At 41.2% G+C, this 19850-nt stretch overlaps 1 protein-coding gene across 1 annotated transcript in view; it reads left to right on the plus strand.

The window, feature by feature from the left end:
• Window positions 1-19850, plus strand: part of fbn2b (fibrillin 2b) — a gene marked incomplete at its 5' end in the record, with an annotated part of 54374 nt that overhangs the window by 4343 nt on the left and 30181 nt on the right. The window contains 4 exons of the mRNA XM_079574511.1: window positions 5986-6068; window positions 6195-6296; window positions 13560-13655; window positions 13750-13845. Coding sequence (XP_079430637.1) covers window positions 5986-6068; window positions 6195-6296; window positions 13560-13655; window positions 13750-13845 — 377 coding nt within the window. The remainder of the gene's footprint in view (window positions 1-5985; window positions 6069-6194; window positions 6297-13559; window positions 13656-13749; window positions 13846-19850) is intronic.

The raw sequence follows: 19850 nt of genomic DNA on the forward strand, positions 1-19850 counted from the left end.
CTAGCCAGTAACTTCAGGCCTATTTCCATCCTTCCTGTAGCATCCAAAGTGCTGGAGAAAACTGAAGAAGGCCTTTGACACAGTGAACATTGCATTTGTACAATAAATTACAGCAGTCTAGAATAGACATCTGCAGCTTCACAGTAGTTAAATGTGTCCCTGGAGGGGAAAGGACAGTGTGTGAGTGTTTGTCTACTCTGTGTCCAAATGACTTGATGACTTAGAGACCCAGTCCCTAGACTGATGCTGTTCACAATATAAACATCCTTCCAGGCTGCCATCTGGGTGTAAACTGCCAGCTCTATGCAAGATGGCTCAGACTGTCCCATTCACCTTTAAATGTAAAAAAAATATATTTTTCAACAAGTGGTCTCCTGACAGGAACCTTTGAGTCTAATTTAGAATCAAGAGGTGAATGAAACAAAACACCTGGGTATAAAATCTTGGATAAAAAGCTTCAAAGTCAGGTAAACCATGTCTGTTGGAAGGTCAAATCAAATTTAAACTGTTTTCGTTTTATCAGAAGATAGTTGTCACACTGTGCTGCTTTATATTATATGCATATATCATGTCATTGCTTCACAGCAACATGAACAAAATAAACATGCTCTGTATATACAGGCTATTAAGATCTTGGATAAGAAACCTTTGAGATGGTGTCATCAAAAACACAGGCTGAAAATGTTTGTAAATTTTAATATTTTGAAACGGACTTTTATACATTTAAACATGAACAACTGTGTGCAACTGTGCTCTCTGGTCTGAAGATGGTGAGTCAGGGCTCTCTCAGAGCCTCGACCTGAGCCTCTGTTAGCAGGGACTGTGTGCTTTCAAAGTTCAGAGCATCTGTTGGACAGTCCAGCATCTCCTTTAAGGAGGCTAGACTAACATGAACATGAGAGCACAGACAGTGGCTAAAATCGGGCCAGTTCTCATGTGTAAAATGAGTCTTACATTGATGTTGTTATTTCTCCTGTTGTAGTACTCCGGTCCCCTTATGGACAAGTGTTAAAATGAGCAGGGCTTCAACAAACTGTACAATAAACAATACATCTAGTTCATCCAGTGATATATTAATTAAAGTGTAAATTAGTTAATTGTCAATACATTTTCATATGTCATATGCAGCTCTCGTCACTTGATCACAGTGGAAAGGTAAAAAGTAACAAAATCTTTTTCTCTAGTTAGAGCACTATTTATTCAAAATATTTACTCAAGAAGATGTAAAAAGTACTGTATGATAGAACTACTCCTAAGAAGTAACTTCAAATAGTTACTTGACTGTGCTTGAATAGGCTTAACGGCTGAGTTGAAATAGGGCGTACATTTAAAACACAAAACATGTCGGCTATGTTTGTTGGAACGCCTGTTATGAGCTTATTTACTGCTAATCAGGCACAGCTCTTGGCACAGGAGGAGCAGATCATATAACGCACATTGTTTGCATGAACCGTTTCAGATCTTTATTTCACTTTTTGAAGGAAAAACAGGACATCATTAAAAGTTCTTCTTAACAAGGCTGTACAATATGAAGCTAAAATGTAATGATTGAGTACAGTGCTGGATTCCTTTGATCTTAGGAAAGTAACTGTATTCAAAATACTCTCAAAGGAAAGAGTAACTAATTTATTCTAAATACATGTATCCTGTTATTCCCCAACACTGTAGATCAGTGGTTCTCAGATGTAGCTTCTGAACCTTCAGCATATTGTGACGTGACCCAATTAAAGATCTTAGTTTCAACTTTCAACCTATACTAAAAACTTTTCAAACACAGCAATATGCATAGGTGCATATGACGGTCCTATCCTTGTGCTTTCTTTACCATCTGTGCGGGTGGCAGCCATGTTACCATTATTACATTAATAGTAGTTAATGAGCCGCGCTCTGACGGGAGACTTCAAAGCCCTGCCTGGGCTAGAGAAGAGTTAAGCAGCTTTAGACTGAGACTAAAACAGTAGGACGTTTAATATTGAGGAAAACCCCTGAGGCTTTTTTTTTTGCCCGTCTTACATTGAGTTTTACTTGAGCTGCGTCTCTTTCTGTGACTTGAGCCTGAAGAAAAACAGAGAAAAGCAGCTCAGGTCAGACCCCCATAATCCTTTATATATTGACATGCTTTGAGTTTGCAACCGTGAAGACTTAAGTATTTGGCTCATCGTAAACTCGGTCGTCCTGGTTTATGTGTTTTTTTTGTAGCTCTTCTTTTAATTGTCCATATTATCATAAGAAACATAATGTGTAATTTTGGCTATTCATCCTGTCTCTTTTGGCCAGTGCTCAAAACGATTTCCCTCCACCTTGTTAATGCCATGAACATCACCAGGTGGATATTCAAAATTGCCTCTACGAACAATTTCTTGCTGCTACTGTTTTTAGCTTTTCTCATTTTCTTTTTCATCTCGATGTAAACAAAAGCAAAGATGATCAAATTCAGCATGATTGCTGCGTTGTTGCGTGTAAACCAATTCTCTCCTCCATATCAGTGTTTCCCACTCTGCTTCTGTTCCCATTCATGTTTTTCCTCCGCCTCGCTGGTATGCCCAGGTCCCTGTGTGGCGTCTTCTTCCTCTCTCACACTGTCCTGCTGTCCTCTGATATATTTGATGGATGTTTGTGTTACCTGAGTAAACGTCTGTGCTCCACCTGTTACAGCCATCTGCTAATGTGGTCAGGCTCTACCCTGCACTCCCATGTCCCTCAAAGTCAAAGCCCAGCTGTAGTCTCTCAGGTGGCGACCCGGGGTTACTATGGAGCTGACCCGCTGAGAGACAGAGGGGTCAGAGCATTTGCGCTGCAGGATGTTCATTCACTGCTTTCTCTGTGCTTGGATATAAATGTCAACACACTTTCCACATTGTACTCCAGTCCATGTACCAAAATGACAGGAATGGCATCTGGCATAAGAATGATGCCACATGCCTGCCTTTGATCTGCAAACGCCAATAGAGTTAGAGTTTGAATGTTATAAATTCCGCCTTTCTAAAGAATCTATTAAACATTGTTCACTGACATTAGCTGAAAACAAAATAAGAAAGCAAAGAAACAGCATACACTGCTCACAAAAACTTAGGGCACACTTAAAAAAACACATCCTAGATGTCAATCAATTCGATTTTTCGGACAAAAATCTTTATTCCTAGTGTAGGGCAATGTGTTGAGAACAAAATAACATAAGAATGAAAAATGGAAATCAAATTCTCAGCCCCTGGAGGTCTGGATCCAAAATTATAGTCAAAATCAAAGTGACAAATCAGGTCACTGGTTGATCCAAATTCTGTAGAAATTCCTCCAAACGAGTCTGTATCATCCTCAGTATGTGTGTGGCCTCCACGTGCCTGAATGCACTCCCTACAACGCCTGGGCATGCTCCTGATGAGACCACGGATGTCCTCCTGAGGGATCTCCTCCCAGACCTGGATTAGAGCATCAGTCAGCTCCTGGACAGTCTGTGGTGCGTCGTGGTGTTGATGGATGGACCGAGACATGATGTCCCAGATGTGCTCTATTGGATTTAAGTCTGGGGAACGGGCAGGCCAGTCCAAAACATCAATACCTTCATCATGCAGGACCTGCTGACACACTCTTGCCACATGTGGCCTGGCATTATCAGGCATCAGAAGGAACCCGGGGCCCACAGCACCAGCATATGGTCTTACAATAGGTCTGAGGATCTCATCCCGGTCCCCAATGCCAGTCAGGGAACCTCTGGCTCGCACATGGAGGGCTGTGCGGCCCTCCAATGAAATGCCTCCCCAGACCATCACTGACCCACCACCAAACCGGTCATGCTGGATGATGTTGCAGCAGCAGAACGTTCTCCAGGGCGTCTCCAGACTCTGTCACGTCTGTCACATGTGCTCAGGGTGAACCTGCTCTCATCCGTGAAGAGCACAGGGCACCATTGGCCAATCTGCCAATCGCTGTGTTCTCGGGCAAATGCCAATCGGGCTGCACGGTGTTGGGCAGTAAGCACCGGCCCAACTTGTGGGAGTCGGGCCCTCATACCACCCTCATGGAGTCGGTTTCTGACCGTTTGAGGACCAACATGCACATTTGTGGCCCTCTGGAGGTCATTTTGTAGGGCTCGGGCAGTGCTTCTCCTGTTTCTCCGTGCACAAATGAGCAGATAGCGGTCCTGCTGCTGGGTTGTTGGCCTCGGTCGCCCCCCCCAGGTCTCCTGGTGTACTGGCCTGTCTGGACACTGCGCTGGGAGACACAGCAAACCTTCTTGCCACAGCACGAATGGACGTGCCATTTTGGATGAGCATCACTCCCTGAGCAACTTCTGTGGGTTGTAGATGCTCATCATGATACCTCTAGTGGTGAGAACACTGGACAAATGCAAAAGTGTTCCAAAAATACGGTACAAAGGATGAAGACAGGGAAATGGTCTGTGGTCACCACCTGCAAAACCATTCCTCTTTTGGAGTGATCTTGCTAATTGCCTCTCATTTCCACCTGTTTGTTTAATTTCCACAACACCAAGTGAAACTGATTGACAATAAGCGTGGCTTCCTAACTGGACAGTCTGATATCTCAGAAATTTGACTGACTTGGAGTTACATAGTGTTTTTTGAGTGTGCCCTAAGTTTTTGTGAGCAGTGTATATATATGATTGGCCCTATCTTGCAATTTAAATAATTGTTACAAGAAAGGAAGAGAGAAACACTTCCTGGAGAGTTTGATTAAAAACCAGAGGTGCTCAATGAAGCAGGGAAAGTTATTAAAAAAAACCAAGGCACTCACTGGTGACTCATCTTTATTATTATGGCATCTAACACACATAACCCCAACGCGTTTCAGCCTAAAAGGCCTTCATCAGGGTAAACAAACCTAGTGTCTTGGTTTCTTAAATAATTGTTAGTTAGATTATTCACCCTGAAGGGAAATTTGTTTTCACAATTGTACGAGCACAACTGCACATGTACGCTACGTACAACACATACAATCTCACATTGATGACACAATACAAGTAACAACAGAAGGGCGTGATTTACAAACTGGAATCCCCCACAAATCTTCAGGATTTAGAGTGTATTCAGAGTGCGCACCAAAAGCATAACGTAATCAGATAATTGATACAACATTCATTCACATAAGCACATTAGTGTTGGTTTGACACTGTTTTTTCTAGTGGATTTAAGTTTAATATCCAAAATAACTTGCTCTCATTTGCTCTTGAGTTTTCAATTCTTAATTTGTAACCTATTAAGAACTCATTATAAGATTTAAACAAAACAACTCCAAAGCCAAGAGTCATATTCAGCCGGGACTCACGAATCCAAAAGGTCGTCGACTTTTATAGATGACAAAGTTAGAACTGAGTGTGTAATTATCCATGGACAATAAAATGTCATTGCGTTAGGCTGGCAGCTCAGACCCCTCTCTGCAGTGTGTTGGGGCTGCTGTGAGCTGTGCCAGTCGTCTCCTGATGTGGTTTAGCTATTTCCTCTGAGGAGCGCTCTGTGGCCAACCTGTCGGCCCAATCAGGCTGAGTGTATGCTCTGATGACTCTTACATCTGTTGCACAGGGTCAGAGGATCCCTTTTAGCAGAACAAGGGGTGAGCTTTAGTAGCCGTTTTCTGAAGATCTTTGCATTCTCATGATGTGTACTGAAACGTCATGTTGTATTGGTGGTGTGACAAAGTAAAGCAGTATGTGGTTAAAGCAGTACTTGTGTATGGATTCATATCTTAATGTAAATATAAAGCGAGGGTGCACACGACATATTACCACTCAGCTGATCTTGGAAGCGTGTGGCAATTTATTGTATTAGATTAAAGTCCTGGGAGCTTATACATTGTTTGTCTGATCATGTATGTTGTTCATTCTTAAAAATGCAACCTAATTTGGCTTGATGTTATAAAATTGTCTTGTGTTGTAAAACATAAGCAGGGAAAGCAGCATTTAATACAAACCTGTGCTGCGACAACCATTAAATATGAGTTTTGTTGTAATTGCATTTTCTTCTTTTGTTCTAGACCTAATGTTTGTGGCTCCCGTTTCCACTCCTACTGCTGTCCCGGCTGGAAAACTCTGCCCGGAGGGAACCAGTGCATCGTCCGTAAGTACAATCCCTTCCTATAAAACACTACCAGAGAAACTAATGACTTGGTATTTGGGGAACTGTTTGTTTGTGTTGTGCTTGGCCCTGTATTTGATGAATGTGTACTTCCCGCATTCTCTTCAGCAATCTGCAGAAATTCGTGTGGCGATGGCTTCTGCTCCAGACCCAACATGTGTACCTGCTCCAATGGTCAGCTCTCCCCCAGCTGTGGAGCAGGAGTAGGAAGTGAGTAACTTTGCATTTCTTAAATTACACCATAAACATGCGGTCAATCACACGCAAAGGCTGTGGGGAGAGAGTCTGTTCAAGGGCTTAAAGGATGGCTTCATCTGTTCAAATCTGAACAGAGCTCGTGCTCTCTGTGGTCAAAAGTGGGAACTCATTTTGAAATATTTATCTTTTCAGTTTTAGTTGTGTCACTATCTTACTTTAAAGCCATACTACGTAATTCTACACAAGTGTTTATTTTAGAGATGCACCGATCCAGCTTTTTTGCCGATACCAAGAGACTTTCTTAAAAGTGGCATTCTTTGAGGGAAAACATTTTATTGACTCTTCTCCATTGTGAAATCAATGAAGTCATATTTTATTGTCATATTGTCTATTGATAAACTGTTGGATAAACATTTAACAAGGATGGCTTTAGGTTACATTCATATAAACAAGTTGACAACTCACATGATGTGATCTGATCATTACAAATATGTGAGATCAGTTATTTCTTAAACTAAAATACAAACACTTGGCTTCAGCAGTGGTTATTTTATTTTATTAGGCTACTTTAGGCATGTCTATCATAGTTTCTGACCCAGCCTTGAGCTCCCGCTAGCCGTAGCATGCTAATGCTAACCGCAGAAGTATGTGCGGTGATCAAAAATATGTTTGTAAACTAACTCTCCAGGTTCTTGGCTTTACAATGACATACAACATGTCCATATTCACTAAGATGTAGATAAAATGTTAGGTAAAAGTTGTGTTTTTAAGGTGTTGAAAGCCAAAACTGGTATCGGTGAAGTATCGGATATTTCTAGCCGATATCCGATGTTGTATTTTTTTTAGTGTCCGTGGAAAGGACATCGTATGCTGTATGTGGACTTAATTTGGCTGCACACAGTAAACCTTAATGGTGAAAGACAAAAACATTTGACCTTGCCAATCGTGATTTGTGCTGTTATCTATGTACATTATCACAGCAGAACAGCAGTACTAATAATGTGGTTGTTCTAATTACTGCATTACCTGGTTAAATCATCCAAAACAAACAACAATGCTAAGCCATGTTATTCTGTGAAAGCAGTTTGAGGCCACTCATCCATTTCCAGGCTCTTGTCCAAATGTAACGATCCTGTATTTCCTCTCCGGGGAGTAAGAACTTCAGGTCACAGGGTTTGTGCGGATTACAGCAGGCCAGACACAGAGTTTTTTTCTGAAATCAGAGGGGGTTGAGGGGTTAATGCAGCACATGTTATTAAATATAAAGCTAGTGTGTACAGGAAATATTACCACTAAGCTGGTCTTGGAAGCGTGTGGCAATTTATTGTATGTGAAATGTTAGACTTAATGCTTGTGGTTGAGTTTGTGAGGGTCACAGTGAGCTTTTGCCAAGGCCAAACAAGCTTTTGAGTGAAGCTTCTTACACACACAGTTCCTCATGCACGGGCAAAAAGCTAAAAGCGATACAGTGGGTAGGGTTTGAACCACACAGGGCTGCAGCCTGGTAAAATATCCTGCTCCAGCAACAGACAGTGGCAGAGAAGGGGGTCCCGGACGTGGGCTGGAGATAAGGCTATTCTAACGCAGGATGTGCCCTTCAACTTCCACTTCAGCCGCACCAGACTCAAACTCTGAGCTCGTCCTCCTCAGGCCACAGCTCTGTGATAACATTTACTGATAAACACTTTGGCAGCTTTGTTTGATGTCAAAGGTCAAACTGCTCTCTGACCCCCGTATACACATCTATCAAGAAAAGCACAGGAACTGACCCACAGCAACCCCCAAGTGACCTCAAAGATCGCTCTGTCGGGTGAAAAGGAACCACTCTGTTTGAAAAGCTGCAATGATGATAAACACAAGCAATGCTCTTTAGGCCTGCACGCCATGAGAACAAACTGTGATATTCGATAACATTGTGTGAAATATTATTGCGATATTTAAATCAGTTCAGCACAGTACATTTCAATAAATCATAGACCATTGACTAACTTAAATATATATTAATGCAGGCTCCAAATCAACCTCAAATGGAGATTAATTAGAAAGGTCGAGTTTTGTGTAAATTAGTGTATTCCTTATAGCTTGTTTTTGTTGCATTATGGATATTGTGTACCTAATTTTGTGAAATATTTTGCAGCCCTAAATATTCTTCTTGATTTACTGGCTCTGTTAAAACCTATTAACCCCCAGATTAAACGAGCACATTTCCTCCGTGTTCAGCTTTCCCCAAATCTTAAAGCTTCTTGGCTGACCTATACGGCTCATTTGAAAGCTAAGACTGCAGTGTTTCTTTTGTCAGCTTTTTTTTCCGCATTTTTGCAGCTGCATTTTTTTTGTAACTGCTCTATTGCGTTCTTGTCCCTTTTGTGGACACGTTTTTGTCACTTTTTTTGGTTACTTTTTTGTCGCTTTTTTGTCACTTTTATGTCATGCTTTTGTCACTTTTTTGTCACTTTTTTTGGTTACTTTTTTGTCACTTTTTTGTCACTTTTTGTCAGGCTTTTGTCACTTTTTTGTCAGGCTTTTGTCACTTTTTTGTCAGGCTTTTGTCACTTTCTTGTCACGTTTTGTTGCTTTTTTGCCATGTTTTTTTTTGTCTTTTTACATCACCATTTTATTTAGCGCTTATTTTCAAGAGGCTTTTTGAAGACGGCAAACTGGAGAAAATGTGCTCAGTTCCGGTTGTAGCTAGAGGTTAATATCTTTATATTTAGTTCCACATTCATCCTTTCTTGTTTAGTGTCATCTCCCCAATTCCACCATCTTTTAACTGGACAGTTCACTGCAGCTCTGATAGGATCTACTGGAAAATGAGTATTTCCTCCCTCGTATGGACTCCTGTCTGTCTGAGATGGCTGAGATGATCTTGCCATCAAAGAATAGTTTAATAGAGTGTTTTCCATCAGTCTGGCAGCCGTTTTCAGAATGGACTGAAATATTAGGTTAAGTGGCTCCTGATGTGTGTCCCATTGACCTGGAGATACACTTGAGTTCCCAGACACAATGACAGGGGCTTGAAAGTCGCCCTTCTAATAAAGCTATGGACAGCTCAGGTCAGAGCAGCTGTGCACATGAGTATATAGGGTCAACTTTATGAACCTCGTCTTGCCATAACCATAATTACAAAATCATTACTGCGGACATTGGTGCCCCACTGCCGAGAAACAGCTGTCTTTGAACTGACAGGCTTCTATTGGGCAGTGACTGGAGACCGGTGAGCCATGAGAACACAGGCTTTAGTAATTATAAAGCAGGGCACTCTGACATGGTCCATCCTGTTGCAAAACAATGCACAAAGAAAAAGGAAAGTCTTCGCAGCATGTTCATGTAACTCAGTATTTCTGACTTGTCTCGAAAAGTGCACGAGTAAATCGGAACAAAAGAGAGCCACAAAGTCTATTTTCCATCAGACCCACACACACAATCCCTGACTTCCTGTTTCTCAAGTCTCTCGTAAAAAAAACACCCAGATGTTAGCAGCGCACCGGCGACACCAGCAGAAAACAGAGGTGCATTGTGGGGGCAGCGAAAAGCCGAAACCTCCCCGTCTGTGCGCCCCGTCCCCCCCCGCCGCCCCAATCCTCACTCTTTCTCCGTTCGTGCGCACGTGTGTAGCTTTCCAGGCAGGGGTCACGGGACGGGACAGCACTCTCTCACCTGGTGGACTGACAAGAACACAGTATTAGCCAGTGAGATCATCTCCTCCTCTGTCTCCAAAATATGCACAATTACTTCCTCCATGAATCCCCCGCTGAGAAAACATGTGGCACCGTCTCAAGGCTCTAAATAAGCACGTCTTGTTGCTGCTGTCATTGTCTCTTCAGTGCGGCTCAGTTTATTTACAGTTTGCCATAGAAACTAAATGAAGGCACATGAAAGTATAATCATTATTGTCAACATGTAGAAAGATGATAGTGTGAGACAACAGGCTCTGTCTGAGGAAGGTTTATCGACCCTGCCCTTCCACTCAGGGCTACACGAGCCGTCACCCCTGAATAAGAAGCTGCACTAGACACTTGTGATCAGAGCGGGTACATGTAGCATTTATTAAGTTATTCAGATGAACTAAATATGTGAGTTCAGACCTAAAGAGTCTCAAATGGCTCGCGAAAAAGATCTCATTATGATTGTGATTCTGTTTAATAGTAATATATTTTTTTCAGCTTGAATTCATTCCAGATTTTTGAATCAGTTTTATTTTGTCATATTTATTTAAGAAAAATAGCAATATTTTGAAGATTTTAATATCTAATTCCTAGCCTGATTTATTGAGTTTTTAATGTAAAAAATAAGGTGAAAATTCATTTTTTTTAAACTGATTTTTACACTCAAAAACTGCTTATTTTTAAACTAAATAAGATATCTGAAATCCCCTCTGAAAAAGTCTTGGTAACTCTTTTATCAATAAAATAAAACCATGCATTTGAATGTAGCTCAATCCATTATTCAGATTTCGTCGCTGAATAGATGAGACATTTTGGGCCTTTTTAGGCATAAACACCTTATTTTTTATATGAAAACATCAACAGCCAGTAATCTACAGCAAAAGTTTCAATTTGATATCTGTACATGTAAAAATGTTCCCTATTCACCTGCAGTGTCTCGCCTTTACTGCTCCAAACTCCAAACAATGTGTTTGCCTCTGTAAAGAAGTCATTTCCTTGGCTTTATAACATAAAATGCTCATCACCTACTGTACTTTATGTGCCCCCTTGAAAATAGACCTGCAAATAAACCAAGTAACCCACATCATTGAACGCACAATGTACCAAAGTAAACCTTTCTTTAGATGGAAGTGATCAGAAGAAAGCTCTGAACCACTTCACAAAGCACTGCTGTTTCACGACCTATTTAGGGATTTGCAAGCAAGGTTACCCGAGTTGCCCTCTGCTGCACTCTAAACTCAAATCTGTATGACTTGTTCCTCGACAAAATTCTTTGCAATCATTCTTCATGTTTCACATTGCTGCATTGCTGGCATGGAAGACTGCACTTCACCCGTCAAGCAGGAGATCGTTTGAGTTCCGTAAGAGGCTGAAAGCTGAAGGGAAGACTGGAGTAGTGTCTCTCGGGAGCAAATGAGGAGACCAAGGAGAGCCAGAATACTGTAAAAGCCAACAAGGACTGCCAGAGATGATAATTTATCGCTACATGTTGCTACGAGACCGGCTCCAGCGCCTGCCAAATCCTTCATGTGAGAGAGGCCCTTGCAGAATCCTAGTATTTTGTGCAATAAATGGAGCAAAGGAAAAAGCTATTACCTTTAACAGCTAACAGCAACACAACGCAAATGTGTGTTGTCGAGCAAGTGTCAGCATAATGCTGAACATTTGAACAATTATAGAAGATATGCATGGCCATTTGTATTGATTCTGATCCATTTGGCCGTGTTAAAAACAATTGCTGTTCTGCAAAGGGGCTGGCTGTATGGCATAAAACAAGATCCTGATTTTGTATTTTGATTCATCTTTTTTTTTTAATCAAACATTTTTTTTAAATAAAAAACAAATAAAAGTTGACATTTTTAAATAAATCTAATGTTAAAGATATAAAAATCAAGCTTTCCACTGTAGTCCACCAAGAACATTTTGATTAAAAGTCTATTTATTGCACAGTGTGACCAAAACAGCTACTTTACTACTACTTTACTACTAACTACACACACTAAATCTCATTTGACAAAAGCTCAGTCATTTCCCCTCTGCAGCTGAAGTCCACATGCCACAAATGTTGTAGGGAATAAGACACACAAACACACACACAGACAGGGGAGAGTGGAGAATCTCTCAGAGGAAATTAATGTTGAACTTGAGATTACGATTCAGAGCATGAAAGGCCATGGAGTAGGAGAAAGGATTCAGTGAGGTTGCTTGGAGATATCTCCTAGACCTGAGAAAGGAAATAGTTAAGATCTAATGTTTCACTCATCTTGAATCTGGTTCACATTAGCGCAATGTGTGCTGCAATTAAACGTTAACCATGTCGCCACTTTCGTATTGAATTCTCTACAGAGGTTTTGATTTTATTTCTCCAAATCCTTTGTGGCCCAATCACAGGTTTGCAATGTTTCTCAGCCAGCTCCAGAATTTGAACGATTTCTGAAAAGTCCAATTGCTAAGGTTAGGGTTAGGTTTTTTTTGTGAGACCTGTCTTTGAAGCTGTGGCAACTGGCTACTCCAAAAGCGATGCTTCCCATTGGATTTGCAGTGACATCATCTTGGTTTTGATCCGGGATACTCTGGTAGATGGTAGAGCGGGCTGTCTCATGACCCGGAAGGTAGACATTTCAATCCCGGCTCCACAAGTACAGACTGTAGCTTTCTCCGTTGGCACTTCACCTTGCCTGTGTGAATGATGTGTGAGAGTAAGTGAGTGGTGATGGTCGGACATGTTGATGGCAACCTCGCTTTTGTCAGGCTACCCTTGGGCAACTGTGGCTACAATTGCAACTTACCACCACTGAGTGTGGAATAATGACTACGTTGTAGCACTTTGAGAATCTGGTCAACTCAGGCGTGTAAAGTGCAATACAAGTGTAAGCCATTAGTATCAGATGAGCCAGTTTGTGTGTAATTGTTTACTGGTTGTTTACCAAGGACATTGAGACCAAATACAACCCAAGTGGCACACATGTTGGCCCCGGGCCCCTGGGTAAAGCCTTTGCAGAATTGAGAAAAGGCCCGTTTCTCGTGTCTCATATAAGAATATGTCATTCCCCCTTTGTGCTGAGTGAGGAAGCCTCAGCAGAGCACTGTCTGTCAGAAAGTTTCCCCTCTAAAATCTGCCTCTACGTGCCATGATTTGGCCCTCATGTGCTGACCCCACGGTCTGCTATCCAGGTGGCTCCTGTTTCGCATTTGCACCACCTCAGCACTGCTGCTCTGCAGACTGATGCCTGCCAAGTCTGATTCCGCTGTCAAACTTTGGCAAGAGTATCACAATAAACACACCATGCCACTTCGGCCCATCTTTTAATAAAAAAATAGGAAAAAAGCGAAGGCACTACAATTTAAGTTGTTTTACACAGAACATAACAGAACACCAACCTTCATGAACTAAACTTGAAAAATATTTTGCAAGCAATTGTCTTTTTGTTTTTTTAAAGTCGAGTTATTTGGGCTAAACTGTAGCTGATGTGCTGCATTTGATTATAGGATTATTTTACTAGAATCGTCCCGTTTTTAAACTGTAGCACCATCTTTTGTCCCAGTAACCTTAATCTAATTCATTTATTTTACCTTCATGACTCATTTCTTTGTTTGTTCTTGCCAACAGTTCAGTCTTGTAACATCCGCTGCATGAACGGAGGCAGCTGTGCAGAAGACTCCTGCTCATGTGCAAAGGGCTACACCGGGAACCACTGTGGACAACGTATGTGCACACACTTTGGGACATTTCTTTCTTATTGATATTTGGAGTAAAAATTAACAAAAAGATGAATTGTCTTCTTTTCTTTTTTTTCCAGCTGTCTGTGAAAACGGTTGCCAGAACGGTGGGCGCTGCATCGGACCCAACAGATGTGCCTGTGTGTATGGTTTCACTGGCCCGCAGTGCGAGAGAGGTGAGAGATCATTCACTGTCTTCCATTCAAATCCAATGTCTTAGTTGTATAGTTTCATATGCCACACGTTTTTATAAATGTGTACAGTCAGACATCCTATGAAATGAAATGAAAAGCATCCTTGTGTATTTGTGATTTATTAAAAGTACTACATTCACAACACACCCTGGGATGCCTGACTCCTTAAACACAAGTGCACGTATGTGGACACACCTCACCTCCCTTTATGTTTTCATGCAGACTGGTTTTCACCATAGGACCTGATAACCTCTCTGTGACCTCAACTTCACACCTTTTTTTCTTTTTACAACCAGCGCTGAAGCGGCCATTCCCAGCCTATAATTTCACCTACTCCATCACTCCAGCTCTTTTTCTTACTTCATATCATCTGTTTTCTCCTAGCCTATTTCCCACAGTGTGAAAATTCTGTGTAACACTCAATTTATTGTGATTGTATGTCCTACCTCCCCCTCGCCATCACTCATCTTCTAGTAACTTTGGGGTATTGTTTTCCTTGGTTTGAGTTACTGGAGAGAACCCAAAAGACATTTAGATATTTAAAATAGCACCGCGTTCCCACAGGACTGACAGAGCAGACTGTATGAAGGACATTTCCTGATGAGGAGTGGAACAGGGTCCGGGGAGAGGGAAGATAGAAATTACTTCTGCAGCTGTGTACACAAAGTAGACAGCGATTGTAAATGCTATATTTGCAGGTAGATGTGAGGTAGTATTGTTGCATCTATTGTTTATACACTAATCCCATTCAAAATCCATATGCTATTTGTACCAAAGATGAAGGATGTTCAGCAGCATTGGTGACTGGGTGGTTTGCGCTCTTGCTTCAAACCCAGAAGGTTTCTGTGTGGAGTTTGTATGTGATTGGTCTGGGTCAGTTTTTCCCTATCAACCCAAAACGTGCTCAACCTGATCAACCTAGCTCACCATCTGGAGATGTGGAGGGCTGTACTGGGGCTGCCCCAGCAGCGAAAAAGGATGTGACAAATAATACAGATTTCCCTATGCCCTTGATAAAGCAACGTGTTTATTCTAACAGTGTCTTCCAGCCGGACACAGTCTTTAACCTTTTACCCTCCACCTTAAAGGGACTATAAAGAGTTTAAAAATATCAAAACTCCCCCTACATGTTCCAACAATGTCCTAATGTGTAGAATGAGCTCAGACCTATTAGCCACAACTGCCTCTAAAATCCTGCACTGTCACTCAAAAAGGTGTTAAGTGCCGTCATGCACGAGCTTAATATAGAAGGTGCAGTTACACATATGACCTGTGGTGGCAGTAGTGAGTATAAAATGGCTAACTTGCATCTAGCCCCTTTAACCAAGTGCAGTTTCTCCAGTTCAGCTTTACCCAAATCAAAAAAGCTTCTCAACTGGAGCTTTTAGGCCTGTGTAACACCTCATTTGAAAGCGAAGACCTGCGTTTTTCTTCACATTTTTGTCACTTTTATCACTTTTTTCATGCATGTTCATCCACACCGACGTCTCATTTTCGTCGCTATTTCGATGCTTTATTTGGGTAATGCCAAACTGGAGGAAACTCTGTTCAGGCGGGGGTTAAAAGGTTAATGACATAAATGCTTGCATTCTATTCTGGCTTCAAGTAGATGTCACTATTATTATTGAAATGTGTCTAAACATCCTTTGCGACTTGTGCTGCGTTGTGACTGCTTGTGGTTTGAGCGTTAGTGTAAGGAAAGCCATAAGTGAATAGATTTACTGTGTGATCTGGTGAGAAAAGTGCTGATGATGGACGATTACTGCATACTTCCATAACGCTGTCACTGGCTTTGGTTAAACTGGGCGTATATGAGGCCCCAGAATACACACTATGAACATATTGGAACCAGTCCATATGAAACATGACAACCTACAGTCCTTATAAACACTGCACGCTGTGATTTGCAACAACGGTGTCTCCCACGATGCCTTCACGCCCTATTGCCATTGTAATGTCTATGTATTCGCTCAATTGCACTTTTACATGGAGTTTGGATGAGCTGTTGTCTTTGGTCAGCCGTGTTCTGGTTCTGCTTGGGCCGTTTTGTGGACCTATTGTATCCGACTGTGGTCAGTGCAAAAGCCAGCCTGTGGTTTAGTCCAGACCAAATAAACCCAGCGGAGGAACAGAGGAACAGACTTGCCCCCCAGCCAGCTGACGTCAAGGGCAATTTGATGTTGTCAAAGCACAGGAAGTCGTTCTATTGAGTGTCGAAGAGAGTGGAGAGTGGGAATAGCAGTGAAGATGTAGAAACAAAGGAATAAGGAACAATTCAATCGAAATCATAGTAAGTAAATTGAGCTTCACAAAGCGGCAACTCAACAACCAATGTGTTTTTCTGAGGCGACCAAATCCGCCCCAGTGATTTTGTCTTGACATGTAATCTATCTAAAGCCATATTCGACATATAGAAAACCCCATCAATTATGTCTTAATGCATTTTCTCAGGCTGTGTGTGTGTTTCCCATATGTTCGCGCAGTTTGCGAGACCTACTCTGAACTGTGCAAAGCCGCAAGTTTTAATCTGTGTCTGGAAAGCCTCGGCAAGCTATATGAAACAGTATAAGTGTAATGATAATAAATGTTAAAAAGATTTGATATCTGCATCATTATTAACAGGCACTTTATCTTGACTCCTTAACAAATGTTGCATCTGATTTGTGGCACATTTAGAGCAACTCTACAAAGGATGTCCCTAGAGTGTGGCGCTTGTTGATGGAGCCTGGAGCCCACTTACGTACAGTGCACGTCTGGCTGAGTGTGCATTATTGTTCTGCGGCCTGGGAGTGGAAATTTCCCAGGACTAAGAAACTGCTAAAAGTCAAGATAGCTTTTTGCAAAACAATGAAGTTGGAAAAGTAGTGACAGATTGTTTGTGTTGTAAGTTATTTGAAAAAATGCCATGTTTGTATGCCCACGTTTTTAACCCAGCTGTTAATGAGAGATTTAGCGAGATTGTCACAGCCTTATCTCATCATTCTCCCATAGTTCTTGTGTGTTTTCAGCCACTTTACTCTATTTGGTTTGGGAGTAAACAAAAGGACACAAGCGCCTCTAGGAAAGATTTCAGACCGAAGAAGAAAAGGCATATTTCAAGGCTCTTGATAATGCTTTTGATAAGACTAACAAGGTCTGCTTTGCTTGGCGCTGCTACCGATAAACTTCCCACACATACACATGCATTCAGACCGGGGATGGCCACACGTTTGAATCATTTATTTAGATCTGAATAAACCCAACAAAGAACATACGAAAAAAACAAAGCAAGCGCAGTCAGAAATTCCACCAGTGTAGCCAGCCATGTGACCAGCATGCACGCAACAAATACAAATACTTCACAGGTGAGTAACAGGGAGAAGCAAAACAACCAACTGCAAAATGTCTACTGACGGCATGCATTTATTTTCCATATTTATTTGACTTTTTGTCATTTATGGCCTTTGTAAAAGATAGTGGTTTCATTTTGATCAACTCATTTTTCAAAGGCTTATCTTGCAGGCCTCCCTTTCATGTAAAAATACTGTGTAAGTTATAGCCTACTGAATAACACTGAGTGGTTATGCTTTTTTTTTTTTTTTTCAAAGCAGATCTAAGTAACTCATGCCCCTAGAGGTGTAGGTGTGGCAGCAACGTTTTTTACTCATTAATTGTCCGTGAGAGTAAACACTACGCTGATAGAAAAGACAAAGGGAGAGAGGGATATTGTACATCCAATTACACATTGGAGATAATTTTTTTCACTCAAACTTGGCTGTAAATACTGTTTAAGTGGCGCTAGCCCGCAGTTAGCTTTGCCCGTTAGCCTGCTAGCTTCTTCTTTGTGATTCCATTAGTGTGTATTGGGGTCTCCGACCTGGTGCAATTGTGGTTTTCTGGCCAGAACCACTGGGGGAGATGAAAGACCCCCCAATCATCCCATTAACACTTGTATTACCCCCAGAGGGACTACAAAAATGATTTGTTAAGGTAAACAAGTTACTTAGTACTGCTTTAAATTACACTTGCACATAATTAACAAAAATGTGACTAAAACAATAAAACATTGACTCAATGTTTCACATGTCTAATCATGCCATTAATAGGACAATTCCCCAAGTGTTCTCACTCTAATGGGATTTAGGCTTTTTCACTTTGATTTCATCTTCTTCAGATTCTGTTCATGACAGGAGGGGGCTTAACAAGCTTTGATGATGTTTTAAGATTAGGAATTTATGGGATTGGCCTGGCTACAAAAAACATTATGTGAAAGCTCCGTTCATAATAAGGGGCTTCAAATGACAAATGTAATGAAAACTGGTCTGGGGCAAAGGTCTCAAGCCTTTTTTCCTGGAAGCTTTGTTGTAATAGCCACACTGGAGAAAGCGACATAAAAATGAAGATGATTCTCTCAGTGTCTGTGAATGACTGGGTTACTGCTTGTGGATGAAAGCGGAAAGAGGATTCTTTTGATCTGCTTGCCAATTTGGACACTAATTGGGCAAAATTGCTTACGAATGTGGTCAATCGGACGTTTGAACAGTCCTCTTGTCCCAGCCTGTCCCTGCTTGCTTGTGGACTATAGCTTTACATACTTACTTACATACAGTCTACAGAGAACGGTTTGTATTGGCTTGCAGCATGTTTCTCTGCACAACACAAAGCTATGAATCAGACTTTAGTTTGGCAGCAGTTCAAGCAGATGCAAACAGTTTTATGGCTACAATTGTTGTTTTAAAATCTGTGCATACACCGTGTATAAAATGTATGTTTTTAAGTGCACACTGCGGCTCCTGTCTAATAACCCCATGAATGTGAAAAAGCAGATTTATTTTCATCAAGCAGTGATGTTTTGTGATGTTTCTAATTTCAGTCCAGTCTTTGGTATTGGAGATTTCATTCAAAATGTGGTACATACCAAATTTATACTGGATTTATATTCCATTGTACAATGTTCTGATAACGCTACAAATACCAATGTTCATTAACCCTCTTCATACTGCTGCAATACAATTAAAGTAAACCACTTATATACAGCCACTGTTTATATATTTGTTTATTCCATATGGATCCCATTAGCTGAGAGCTGTATGCAGTCAACTCCTCTTCCTGGGGTCTGCGCGTTAAAAAAAGTCACACAGAAATACTTGCCTAAAGATTTACAATTTCTCTGTATAATTAAAAGCTAGTACTTTTAAAAGCACACAAACGCAGTGGTCACGATACCAAGCACGCAGGCAAGTTGGGTGAATGAGTGTTTCAATAAAGGAATTTTTAAACAACACAATGCCAACTGAATGCCATTCAGAGCCAATGATAATATACCATGATGTATTTTTTAGTTTATTTGAGCAACTCCATGTTTTTAGATAAAGAAGAAACACAATAATGCCCCAAAAGGAGTAGGCTGAGGCAAACAATGCTTTTTTATGCCGACCCCATCCAACTTATTTTGCAAACTTTACAGCTTTGATATGCTCAGCAGCTTGGCATTAGTCGGAGCCTTGATTTGAAGTTGCCACTGGCTATTTATACGTTTTTCACATTAGGTTTGCTCACACATGGACAGTAAATTGGTACAAATGAGCTTTTATCTTCACATTTAAGCGCTGGAGGTGGATGTTGGCACTGAGCGTCACTTGGTTTTATACACAGGTGTTTTGATGTTCAGACTCAGACTGTTTTTCATCTTATCCTGCACTCAGCTCTCTGCCAACCAGACTACATAAGGATCTACACCTGGGAGTCATGTAGTGGGCAGAACAAAAAAGGCAGATGAGCTGGCCCCAAATCAATAATACTCTTCTTGCCGACTTTGACCTACTTTTTATTCCAGCAGATTCCATTTTTGGACGACTTTCATATGGACAGTTTTAAAATACTCACCATAAGCAACTTGTTAACTGTAATCTTGAGACAGAAACAGTTCAACAAGTAAGGCTGTATTCAGGCTGTTTTTTTTTTTTCAGTCCAATGTGATTACGCGTAAAGGAACATCCAAATGGTTT

Source organism: Gobius niger (assembly GCF_951799975.1).
Source record: "Gobius niger genome assembly, chromosome: 17".
Taxonomy (NCBI): Eukaryota; Metazoa; Chordata; class Actinopteri; order Gobiiformes; family Gobiidae; genus Gobius; species Gobius niger.